This window comes from Anabrus simplex, chromosome 1 (assembly GCF_040414725.1).
Source record: "Anabrus simplex isolate iqAnaSimp1 chromosome 1, ASM4041472v1, whole genome shotgun sequence".
In the NCBI taxonomy this organism is placed as follows: Eukaryota; Metazoa; Arthropoda; class Insecta; order Orthoptera; family Tettigoniidae; genus Anabrus; species Anabrus simplex.
This window is the reverse complement of record NC_090265.1, coordinates 491,151,197-491,164,169: the sequence shown is the minus strand read 5'-3', so window position 1 is coordinate 491,164,169 and position 12,973 is coordinate 491,151,197. Positions and strand designations below refer to the sequence as shown.

The window sequence follows — 12,973 nt, the reverse complement described above, 5'->3', positions numbered from 1 at the left end:
AGGTACATATTAAGCTGTATATTACCATTATACATTACATGAAAGATTTCTATGTCTTCATATGTTCATCAATGAAAAAACCTCTTTGAATAAATTCAAATAATATTTCTTTAAAAGAACCAAATACCATACTGTTTTATGCTCTTAATATCAACTTGAGTTAAATCTGCTAGCAAATTGATAGTCTCCATCTGAAAGGTAAATGGTTTACTCCTGCCCAGTTTACAGTAACTTCATGAGGTCTTCTGGAAACTTCACATGAGTAGGCTAGTTTGTACTCCCTTGGAATATTTATGATTCCAAAAAGTTACGAAGCTTGAGTTATCAGTTTTCTTTGTCACTGTTACATAATTTTCCATGACCTCCAATTGTTACCTTATCAGTGGGTTTATCTTATTTCCTTTGTGCATTGTTGTTGAAGTTGCACCAGTAACTGTCATGGGATGGGCGTGTATCCGATGTGTCTGCTATTGTCAAATGTACTGTGATGTGGCTGTAATGTCCTGTAACATTATGCATATTTACTATTTGTGGTACTGTTGTGTCTATTTTGGGTTTAATGAATTTAAGCTTCACTTTTGGTATTACCTCCTTTTCTATATTTTGGTGATGTATTTTGGGTGATTAAATAGGAACATTTATAATTCCAGTTTCATAGCTACTAGTAGTCGACCATGAACTCAAAACTACACTGAGTCAAGATTCCCCATTTACTAATATCAAAGAAATTGTATTTTTAACTGTAACGAACAGTGTAATTTTATTTATTTATTTATTTATTTATTTATTTATTTATTTATTTATTTATTTATTTATTTATTTATTTATTATGAATATATCTCAAAGAGGCCTCTCTTCTTCTTGTCCGTTTCACCCACTTTAGGGTATGATAGATTAATCAGTGGTTAGTCACACATGTTTTCCTGTCCTTCGAGTACTTTTTCATCCTTTCAGATCTTGCCTTCCTCTCTTGTTCAGAAATTCTCTATAGTCGTTCGGACTTCACCCTGTCCTGAAACCTCTTTATTTTATCTTTGGTTATTTTCTTCGTGGATCCATCAACAAGCATCTCTTCTGTAATTTGGAACTCTCGTAGGTCCTCAGTTTCCTTAAACCAGTTCTGCTTGGTTTTCTTATTGCGGAAATAGTCGAAGATTCTTTTAGTTATCCTTTTTTGGGTCCATTCTTAGGATGTGGCCATAGAAGTCAATTCTCCTTTCCCTAATTGTGTCAGAAATCCTTTCTGTTTTCTTATACAGCGTTCCATTGCTGATGTGTGAAAGTTTGTTATTATGGAATATGGGGCCTAGAATTTTTCGTAGTATTTTCCTTTCCTTGATCTCCAACTTTTCCATTGGATCATATAGACAGTGTTTCTGCAGCATAAAGGTCTTCAGGCTTGACTACTGTATTATAATGTCTGATCTTGGAAGTGCAGGAGAGGGATTTATTGTTATAGGTGTCTTTCATAAGCTGGAAAGCTGTCTACTTTGGTTAGTCGAGATTCCATTGCTTTCTTCTCAAGACCATTCCAACTGATCCATTCACCAAGGTATTTGAAATCCTTAATGATCTGTATTTTTATTCCCCAACTCTCTTATTATTTAACAATTCTTTAGATAATATCTTGAATTAATTTCTGCTGGTTGCCTAAGGCAAACTTTACTTAAATTTTATGTTTTGAACTAATTTAATTCCTTCCTTGCATTAAATTCTTTAAAAATGTACAGAAATGTTACCATCCTCTGAGTAGCAAACTCTGAAATTTCCCTCTTTTATTTTTTGGTTTTAGTGCCTCCGGCACATCTTCCATGTGGGCATTTTGTAGAGAGGGAGTATTAAGGTAAGGGTGAAGGGGAGACAACCAGGAAATTACCTAAGATTAAGGTGTGAGAACTATATCAGATTGGAAAAAGGAACGACTATCAGGACCATATAAGAGGATAACTGCCTACAGAAGAAGTGGACAGTGGTGAGGTAGAGTGGACAAGATTTTAAAACACCTTGATAAAAGAAGCAATAGAGGTTTGCGAGGAGACAAGTGCAAGAGTAAGTGAAAAAGAGACACCCTGATAGAATGAAAGAGTAGGATCCTCAATAATGGAAAGGAACATAGCACAAAAAGAACGAGATAGAGAGAAATCCAAGCCAGAACAGGTCCAAGGGACGAGGGGAAGATCAGAGACCTCAAGCAAGTTTACCAGGACAAGAAATTGAGAGTTAAAAGAGTAGTAGAAGAGGAGAAGGGGAGAAATTTACTCAAAAACTGAAGGAATATGAAACTATTGTTCAGAGTGATCAAAAACAAAAGGAATTCAGTTGAAACCATCAAAGCAATTGAGCATCCTAATGGAAACCTGGCCAGGAAAGAAGAGGAAATCAGAGAGGTTCTGAGGAATCATTTTGATCACCTATTGAACAGGACAGAAGCAGATCAGAAAACAAAAGAATCAGCTGTTGAAACCTGCACAGAGGAACCTCATTACATGGAGAGAAACAGAAGCAGCCCTTAAGAAGATGCTGCAAGGGAAATCCGCAGGAATTGGTGAAGTCAGCACAGACATGATTAAAGCAGCAGGAGTCCAAGGTTTACAGTGGCTACACAGAGTGCTCAGTGCAGTTTGGAAAGATGGCAAGATACCTACTGATTGGAGCAAGGGTGTCATTATCCTCCTGTTTAAGAAAGGAAATCGGTGATGCTCCAACTAACAGAGAATAACATTCCTTTCTCGGGGGCTTAAGATTCTTGAGAAAATCTTAGAGAGCAGATTGCAAGTCACCAGAGTTTGAAGAGGAACAGTATGGCTTCAGGCCTAACAGGTCCACAACAGACCTAATCTTTAGTGTCCGTATGTTAATGGAAAAATATTGGGAAAAAGGCAAAGATTTGTTTATGGTTTTCCTTGACATTGAGAAGGCATATGACAGCATTGCAAGAGAGAAGATATGGGAATGCTTGAGAAAAAGGAATGTTCCAGAGGGACTAGTGAGGAAAAAGTTCAGATGCTGCATGAGAACTGTACCAGCTGTGTGTGACTGGGTGATGGACATTCATCCTGGTTCAAGACCAAAAGGGAGTCTGGCAAGTCACTATCCCCATTATTGTGTATCACCATCATGGATGACATAATGAAGAACATCAAGAAAACCTCTGGTGAACTAAATGCAATGGCCTTCACTGATGATGTTATGATCTGGGGAGAAACTGAAGAAGTAGTACAGTCGAGACCAATGAATGGAAGGTTAAGTTCCAGGAGTTCAATCTCAAGACAAGCGAACTCAAAACAGTAGTAATGGCAATAAACAGAGAGGGACGACCAGCGAACATCATGCTAGGAAACCATCCACTAGAAAGTGAGGAAAGCTTTACATACCTCGGCAGTGTAATATCTCGAGATACACTAGCCACAAAGGAGGTGGCAAATAGAGTGCAAAAGAGCTCTCACTTTTACCAGCAAGTACGAACACTCCTCTGGGATCCCAAAGTACCAACAAAATCAAAGCTAGTGATGTTCAATCACTACTTCATACCAATCTTAACATATGGTATCGAAACCTGCACCCTCACTAAGAAAGACTCGTCAAGGTTGCAGGCATCTGAGATGAAGTTCCTTAGGTCCACAATTCAAAAAACCAAACTGGGCAAGTTAAGGAACGATGTGGTTCGGAAGGAAGCTGGGATTGTTACATCATTGTTAGATTGGGTCAGCATGTCCAGACTGAGGTGGTTTGGGAATGTAATGAGGATGGAGCGAACAAGAACAGCATATGTTAACTTGTAGAGACATTTGGCAGGGAAACGGATGGTGGGAAGACCAAGAACCCACTGAATGGACATCGTAAAGATGGACATTGCAGATCGGGGAAGGACACTGGAGGACATCATTAACAGCAGAACGTATCTTAATAAGACAGAATGGAAGAGGCTCGCCAACATTACCCAGGAAACTGGAACTGTAAAATGATGATGATGTTGACAAAAGCAGTTTCGTGATCACTTATACCATCTACCACTTTAGTTTCTGTATACAGCTCATCACGTTTTATCAGCACCACATTAAAAATATTCTTCCCTCTAAGTGGTTTCATCACTTTCTGATTCAGCTGTCCCTCCTAGATTAACTTATTTACCGCTTATTGGTCATGCCTTCTGTCATTTGTATCACCTTCCCATTTAACATTTGGTCAATTGAGATCCTGCTACAATAACATTCCTTCCTGTGTCATTTTCCCATGTAACTGGTTATGTTATCGAATAATTTTGCGTCAGCATCAGTCCTTCCAGGTCTGTCCACTTCAAAAATCAAGTTACGTAATATCTTCAGAGAAGAGCATTACACCTAGAATTTCATGTTTCCCATCCTTAACTTTTTCATGGCTTACAAATTCTTCTTTCACCAGTATGAACATTTCACCTCCTTTTGATTCTATCCTGGCTCCACAATAAATACTTAAGTTCCAAGAGAAAATAATATACACTATGTGATCAAAAGTATCTGGACACCCCCAAAAACATAAGTTTTTCATCTTATTTGTGCATTGTGCTGCCACCTGCTGCCAGGTACTCCATAGCAGCGACCTCAGTAGTCATTAAACATCGTGAGAGAGCAGAATGGGGCACTCCACGGAACTCACGGACTTCAAACGTGGTCAGGTGATTGGGTGTCACTTATGTCAGAAGCCTGTATGTGAGATTTCCACACTCCTAAACATCCCTAGGTCCACTGTTTCTGATGTGATAGTGAATTGGAAACATGAATGGACACATACAGCATGAAAGCGTACAGGCTGACTTCGTCTGTTGACAGAGAGATCGCCGACAGTTGAAGAGGATCGTCAAGTGTAATAGGCAAGCATCTATCCAGACCATCACATAGGAATTACAAATTGCATCAGGATGCACTCCAAGTACTATGACAGTTCGGCGGGAGGTGAGAAAACTTGGATTTCATGGTCGAGTGGCTGCCCATAAGCCACACATCACGCAGGTCAATGCCAAACGACGCCTCGCTTGGTGTAAGGAGCGTAAACACTGGACGATTTAACAGTGGAAAAACGTTGTGTGGAGTGACAAATCATGGTACACAATGTGGCGATCTAATGGCAGGGTGTGGGTATAGCAAATGCCTGGTGAATGTCATCTGCCAGCGTGTGTACTGCCAACAGTAAAATTCGGAGGCGGTGGTGTTATGATATGGTCGTGCTTTTCAAGAAGGGGGCTTCCGCCCCTCATTGTTTTGCATGGAACTATCACAGCACAGGCCTACAGTGATGTTTTAAGCACCTTCTTGCTTCCCACTGTTGAAGAGCACTTCGGGGATGGCGATTGCGTCTTTCAATACGATCGAGCACCTGTTCATAATAAACGGCCTGTGGCGGAGTGGGTACACGATAATAACATCCCTGTAATGGACTGGCCAGCACAGAGTCCCGATGTGAATGCTATAGAACACCTTTGAGATGTTTTGGAACGCCAACTTCATGCCAGGCCTCACCGACCGACATCGCTACCTCTCCTCAGTAAAGCACTCTGTGAAGAATGGGCTGCCATTCTCCAAGCAACCTTCCAGCACCTGATTGAACGTATGTCTGCGAGAGTGGAAGCTGTCATCAAGGCTAAGGGTGGGCCAACACCATATTGAATTCCAGCATTACCGATGGCGGGCGCCACGAACTTGTACGTCATGTTCAGCCAGGTGTCCGGATACTTTTCATCACATAGTGTATATCCATTAAATTAATTCTATTTCTTTTTTTAACAATACTTCTACAGTTTAACAGTAACAACTTTATGCCATTATTACTTGACTTCCAGCTCCCTGTACTCTAGTCACTGCTATCCTAGTCCTCCCCATTTCCCTGAATGTACTTCCCCACAACCCATCTAGGCAAACCTCTAATTTATATACAGTACAGTATTTACCCATGCAGTTCAAATCAAGGCCATTTGAGTGCAGATCCTTATCTCCTACCTACCCATTAAGATCTACAAATCCACTCCCAGTTACCTGAATACCCATTCCATAGTCTGATTTAAATCCCTGATCACCCTCCATTCAGTATCTCTCTTCCACAGTTTCTCACTAATGACAATTTCTATTCCCTTGCTGCCATAATTAGATCCTGCACATCCTCAACTATGGTGGTACCTATTCCTGCTTGCCTTACATAGTTGGATTATTGGTACCAATGTGAAAAACTACCACCTTCTCCTTAACCTCCTTCTCCCCTTCTGCTTTCCTCAACATCCACTTAACCTAATTTCTGGACAACACTCTACCCTGGTCCTCTTCCCTCCACACATTTTCCCCCTTGTGCCTTACAACAGAGTCCTTCAGAACAAGGGTGCAAAATCAGAAAGACACACTGGGAGGGAGAATCATAGGGCTTAACTACTAGTGTTTATTTTAGGCAGTACCCAGCGGGGGAGGGGGTATATAATTCCCCAGCAAGTAAATTACCCCTCATGCCGAAAAATGTAAATTTTAAATATTTGTCTTTGAATTCTGTTGTTATAACAAGAATGATGAACAGTGGAAAGTTATTCCTTGTAGGCAATTTTTTTTTTTCCATTCGTCACTACACAGTTCAATAAAAATAAAAAGTAGGCACTTTGAACTAGGTGCCTTTTATTGATATTTTTTATCAAAATATGCACAGTAAAAAACATTAATTTCAGTAATGTATGTGTTCTACATTTTCCTCATTAAAAATTTTTTTTTTTTACAATTTGTTTTACGTCGCACTGACACGGATAGGTCTTATGACGACAATAGGATAGGTAAGGGCTAGGAGTGGGAAGGAAGCATCCATGGCCTTAATTAAGGTACATCCCAAGCATTTGCCTGGTGTGAAAATGAGAAACCATGGAAAACCATCTTCAGGGCAGCCGACAGTGGGGTTCGAACCCACAGTTGCTCGCCCCTAACCGCACAGCCAACTCGTCCGGTCCTCATTATTTTATAATGAAATAATTCCCCCTGGACAATTTTAGTGGAGAGGAACCTTTGAGATAAAATCGTCGGTGGGGGTAAACCCTCTCTTCCCCCCTGCAATTTCAAACCCTACCCACGACTACAACCTCTACCCCATCTCTCTCCTCCTAGTTTCCCTCATTTTCTCTGATGGCTGCATAACCTGTTTCCTCTTCCCTTTACTCCATCTCATGACCCTGTTCCACCTGCCTTCTAGTCTATGTTTCCCTTTCCTACCTTTTCCTTTTTCTCTTTCCTCTTCTGTAACACCCCTTGTTCTCCATCTATCCTCTGCTATCATACCAGCAGTGGTTCAGCCAATTCCTCAACAATACCTCTCTTGAATCTCCCCACTGACTAGATTCCTTAACTATCAGTTTTCTTCCCCTTAAAATATTAGCCCACCTGTCTCTCACAACTTCTCCCTTCCTTCACCTCCCTCTTGTCTACCTACCATACCTTGTACATTGTTTGAGTGAGATCTAAATTTCTGTCCTCTGTTAGAAGCCTAATTTTCCCTGAAACAGACTTTTTCCTCATACACTATAATGCCCGCTCACATCTGCAGTCCCTTCACCTCATTCCTCAGTCATATTTTATTCTTCCTCAGAAATATTATGAAAATATCAAGCAAGAATAAAATAAAGTATTCTGTGAATAAAAAATCAAAGGAAAGAAATAATGTTTACTACACAAGGATTACATGACATTACAAGAAGCAAGATCATCATCATCATCATCATTTTAATTTCCCCTTGTCCAGCTTCTACCACGTTGGGGTGTTGGCACTGCTCCACCACTGCCTCTCCTTCCACCACTCCTCTTCAGTAATTGTATTCCAGTCCAGTCTTCTTTTTTCTTATATTGTTCTTGGCAAAGTCCATCCATCTTGCTCCAGGCCTCCCTCTTGCCCTCTTTCCTTCTATCTTAGCCTCCAACACTTGTTTTGGTATCTTTCCCTCCTGCATCCTCATAACATGTCCAGACCGTCTCATTTTATTCTACTCCATCCTATCACTCAGTTTTTCTACCCCTATCTCTTTTCTGACCTCAGCATTTATTACAAGAAGCAAGATACTAATAATATAACTACACTTCAATATTCTACTTAGGTGTTCCCTAATTTTAAAATAACAGGTTAACTGAAACTACAGAAATGTAGTTTAAAATAAATATGTAAATGTAGACAGATTATTATTATTATTATTATTATTATTATTATTATTATTATTATTATTATTATTATTATTATTATATCCATCTATGGTCTGCTGGCAGCAGTTAATCAAGCAAGAATATATCACACCAAGAGTCAATTTGTAGCAACAATTTTTCAATGTCAACATTACAGTTGGGTATCAATTTATGCTGCACACTGTATAACAACCTAACATTTTTAAAACATCTTGGAAACATTTTAAATTCTAAAAAAAGTATGAAAATCTGCTATCTAATAACATGAAAAGTAGGGTAAAAAAAAAGTGGTATATTAAATATGATATCTTTTGGGTCCATGCATGTGAAAGAAATGAACTGCAGAGAAACAGTATTTAGAAACTGCTGTCAGAAAAACGAAGGTTCACTTCTGAGGAAGCAGAGCAAAGACTTAATGAAACATAATGTTTCCATGCAGTTTGTCTTTTTCACCCATAAAATCTGAATAACATACTGCAGTATACATTAAAGTCTATTGTGAATTACTTGTAATTCATGGATAATGCTTGAATATGAAATAAACAGTTCTAATTCTGTAGATATTAAAAATGATCTAATCAAACCATACCTGTTTAGTAAGCACAAAGTAGGCATATGCCGCCATGGCTGTGCCATACGTCACAAAGTACGTGACAGGCTCCATAATGTCCCACGAGTACTCCCACCACGTGAGGCGAGCAAGGATGCCAAACTGGACTGACATAAGACCTAAGCCTACCCACGTCAAAGCATTGGTACGACGTGATGCCATCGCTTCCAGCTCTTGTCGCTTCTGTTACAAAGTAGGAGATTCACATAAGTATAAAAGATCAGTGTAGTTCATTAACAGAATAAACTGAAAAAAAGGAAAGAGCAAGTCTAGTACAGACAGATAGATAAAAAGATTCAAATATTTAATGGTTGTAGCAGAGATGATGCAGTATTTGCTCATAACGATGGGTTTTAGATGTAGTTTTTATTATGAACTACTCCATGTTTACTACTTGAATTTCAACTTTATTCAAACTCATCTTCAGCCTATAAACCAACAGAAATAACATGCTAAGATTTGTTACATCAATACAGACTCTATAGATAAGTCTTATGAACTAAGGTGCATATAAATCATCATCCTCATTTCTCCTTACCCAGCTCCTGCCTGGTCAGGGCATTTATGGCACATCTCCACTTTCCTCTCTCCTTCCACCATTCCTCTGCCATCATTTTGTCTCAGTCCAGGTTTATCCTTTTTGCACTCCTCGTTATTGAAGTGATCCACCTTTTCCTATGTCTTCCTATTGCTCTCTTTCTGTCAAAATTCATCACTATCATTTGTTTTGGTATTTTTTATCTTCCATCCTCTTTACATGTCCAAACCATCTTAGTTTACTCCTATCAATTCCCTCATTTAGATTTTCCATTCTGACCTTTCTCGCATCCTCATTTCTCAACCTGTCTTTCCTATCATACTACTTAGGTATTTCATTTCACTGGCTTGAATTTTACTCTCCTCCCTACTTGTCACTGTCCTGGTCTCAGCTACATAGGTCAATGAAAATGAAAATCCACAGCCTGTTTCCAGTCATTCGACCGGGTCAGGAATGGGATGAATGAAGCTCCATCTAGCGGTGAGGATAGGAATTGTGCTGGCTGCCGAAGCCTATCGCACTCCTCTGGGGCAATGATTAATGACTGACAGATGAAAAATGAAATGATATTGGAGAGTGTTGCTGGAATAAAAGATGACAGGGAAAACCGGAGTACGGTACTGGAGAAAAACCTGTCCCGCCTCCGCTTTGTCCAGCACAAATCTCACATGGAGTGACCGGGATTTGAACCACGGAACCCAATGGTGAGAGGCCAGTGTGCCGCCTGAGCCATGGAGGCTACTGAATAGGTCAATATGGGTACATTTTGTACATTATCTCTTTACACTTCGTTATTCCAGAGAAGGTTTCTTACAGTCTCGTAGAATGCATTGTCCTGTTGCACCCTCTTGTTAATCTCCATGTCTAGCCTTGTATTCTGCATTAATTCACTCCCCAGGTATTTGAAACTGTCAACAATTTCAAGGCTTTTACCATCAATTTTCAATTTTCACAATGCCTTTCCCTAGTCTTTTTCCTCTTAATATCACCATAGTCTTGCTAATCTATGTGCTGATTTTCATACCGTACTCCTCAATTTTTTTGCTCAGTGCATCAAGTTATTCTTGTACTTCTTTGCTGTTTGTTCCTCAGACAACAATATTGCCTGAAAATAGTAATAACTTCATCTCCCTGTTCCCCTATGCTTCCTTTGTCTCCTTTACAATTTCATCCACAACCATTAGAAACAAACCATTCCAAATGGAGTCTGTACACTGCTGACACAGTTTTTGTACATTGCTTGCACCATTTCTACAGTTTGTGTACCCATTCTCTTTGTCACCATAGTTTCCCACACCTTCTCCCTGGGAACATTATTGTATTCTTTTGTGTTTTTTTTTTTAAGGGACTACTTCACCGAACTAGTGTTAACCACAAATTAAAATCCACAGCTATGTCGGTGTGACATAAAACAAAATAGAAAAAAATCCACAGCCCGTTTCCAGTCATCTGACCAGGCCAGGAATAGAATGAATGAAGCCCCCATCTAGCGGCGAGGATAGGAAGTGTGCCGGCTGCCAAAGCCTGTCACACTCCCCTGAGGCATGACAAATGACTGACAGGTGAAATGACATGTTAATGGAGAGTGTTGCTGGAATGAAAGATGACAGGGAAAACCAGAGTACCCAGAGGAAAAACTGTTCTGCCTCTGCATTGTCCAGCACAAATCTCAAATAGAGTGACCAGGATTTGAACCACGGTATCCAGCAGTGAGAGGCTGGCGAACGTAGATTGATCTCCATTTTGAGGCCAGGAGCACATAAACTTAACCAAATTTTCATACCACTTTGTTAGATATATGAAAGTCATGACCAGATCATTTCCATATTCCCAATTTTTTTCCATTAATTGCCTCATGCTGAAGATTGGGTCCACTGTAGATCTTCTACTTCTAAAGCCATCCTGTTCCTCTTGCAACTCTCCTTCTACCTTTCTTCTCATTCTACTCACTAATATTATTTCAAGTATTTTTGCCACTTGTAATAAAGAGTGTGATTCTTAGTTATCACACACGTTTTTGTCCTCCTTCTTAAAGACTGGCATTATCATTCCCCTTCCCCAGTCTTCTGGCACACATTTCTGTTTCTAAATGCTATCTGTACACCCACTGTAGTTCAACAGGTCAAGCAGCCTTTATCATTTCCACACTAAATTCATCCATCCCTGGTGCCTTTCCATTTTCATTTTATGGACTGCTAATTCCACCTCTAACATGATTATATAATCTTCTACTGTTAAGTCATCAACTCACCATACCATATTACTATCATCTCCTCTGTACAATTTCTCACATTCAGAAGTTTATCAAAATACTCCTTCCATCTTCTCTTTACTTCTTCTCTACCTTCCTCTTTCATTAGCTCTGTATAAACTCTTTCTTTCCTATTACTTCACATAACTCTATACAGCATTCTTTTACTGCCCACTTCATCTGTTTCCATCCTTCATGTAAATTCTTATGAACATTTCTTCTTTTCATCTCTTGCCAATTTCTTATATTTTCTTTTATTATCAAGATACTTCCTTTTGCTTTCTTCTTTTTTATTTCTACTCAATTCTTGCCATACTTTCTTCTTTTCTTTCACTGCTTATCTCACCTACTCATTCTACCACGGTGTCTCCTTTTCTTTCACTCTCATTGATGTTCTACCACAGGCACTCTCTACCCCCTTACAAATGCCCTTTTGAAGTTGCACCATTTGTCTTCAACATTTACTACTTCAGTAACTGGAATTTGTTGTTTCAGTCTCCCTAGAAATTCTTCCTGACATTCTGATCTTTTAATTTCCATACTTTTATTTTACTATCTCTTAATTTTTCCTTTTTTCCCCACACTCATTAAAAAAAAAAATCACAACTCTATGATCTCCATCAAATGCTTCTCCTGGTAATGCTGTTACATCCATCAACTGTCTGCAATTTGTCCTTTCCACCAGAAAGTAATCAATTACTGACTTTATTCTTCTGTCACCCTAGCCATATCTTGTCAATTTCCTGCTGTTTTTCTTCCTAAACCATGTGTTGTCCACAATCATTACATTCTTCTCACAAAATTAAACTAGTTTCCCTCCTTAATTCCTTTCCCTATATCCGTGTGGTTCAATTACCATACTTCTTCCTTTCCTTATCTTTCGTTTCCCACCTGTGCACTTAAGTCTCCCATTATAATCACTTCCACATCAGTTATCTCCTTTTCTAGTTTCTCCAGGAATTCCTCAATATCCTCCTCCTTGTTCCATGTCTGTGTTGCATACACTTGTATGAAGTCTTTCACTCCGTTCCTCATTCTTAGTCTGTTGCTGATGAACTTCACCATATCAACATACTCTTCCAGTTGTTCTGAAATTATCAGACCCACTCCATTTTCCGCCTCTATGCCACCACTCTTGTATAGTGTATATCCTTTCCTCATTCTCTTCTTTCATTTCCCCTTCCAATTAACTTCACACAGCCCCATCATTTCAATATCTTCTTTCTCCATAAAATCCACCACTTTTTCTGCCTTTCCTGTCAGGGTCATAAAGTTGATTATGCCCACCTTCATGATATTGGCTACTGGTTGCTCATTTTTCACAGTTTCCCCAGTGCGCAAGGAATTGCGCATCGCTTACAGCATGATACCTCCTACCCTTTTCCAAGACAAGTTCAGAAGTACCA

The 12,973-nt window shown here is 39.4% G+C and overlaps 1 protein-coding gene across 1 annotated transcript in view; it reads right to left on the bottom strand.

Annotated features, from left to right (window-relative positions):
- MCU (mitochondrial calcium uniporter) overlaps nucleotides 1-12,973 on the bottom strand; it is a 431,816-nt gene that overhangs the window by 5,693 nt on the left and 413,150 nt on the right. The window contains exon 6 of the mRNA XM_067135316.2: nucleotides 8,758-8,961. Coding sequence (XP_066991417.2) covers nucleotides 8,758-8,961 — 204 coding nt within the window. The remainder of the gene's footprint in view (nucleotides 1-8,757; nucleotides 8,962-12,973) is intronic.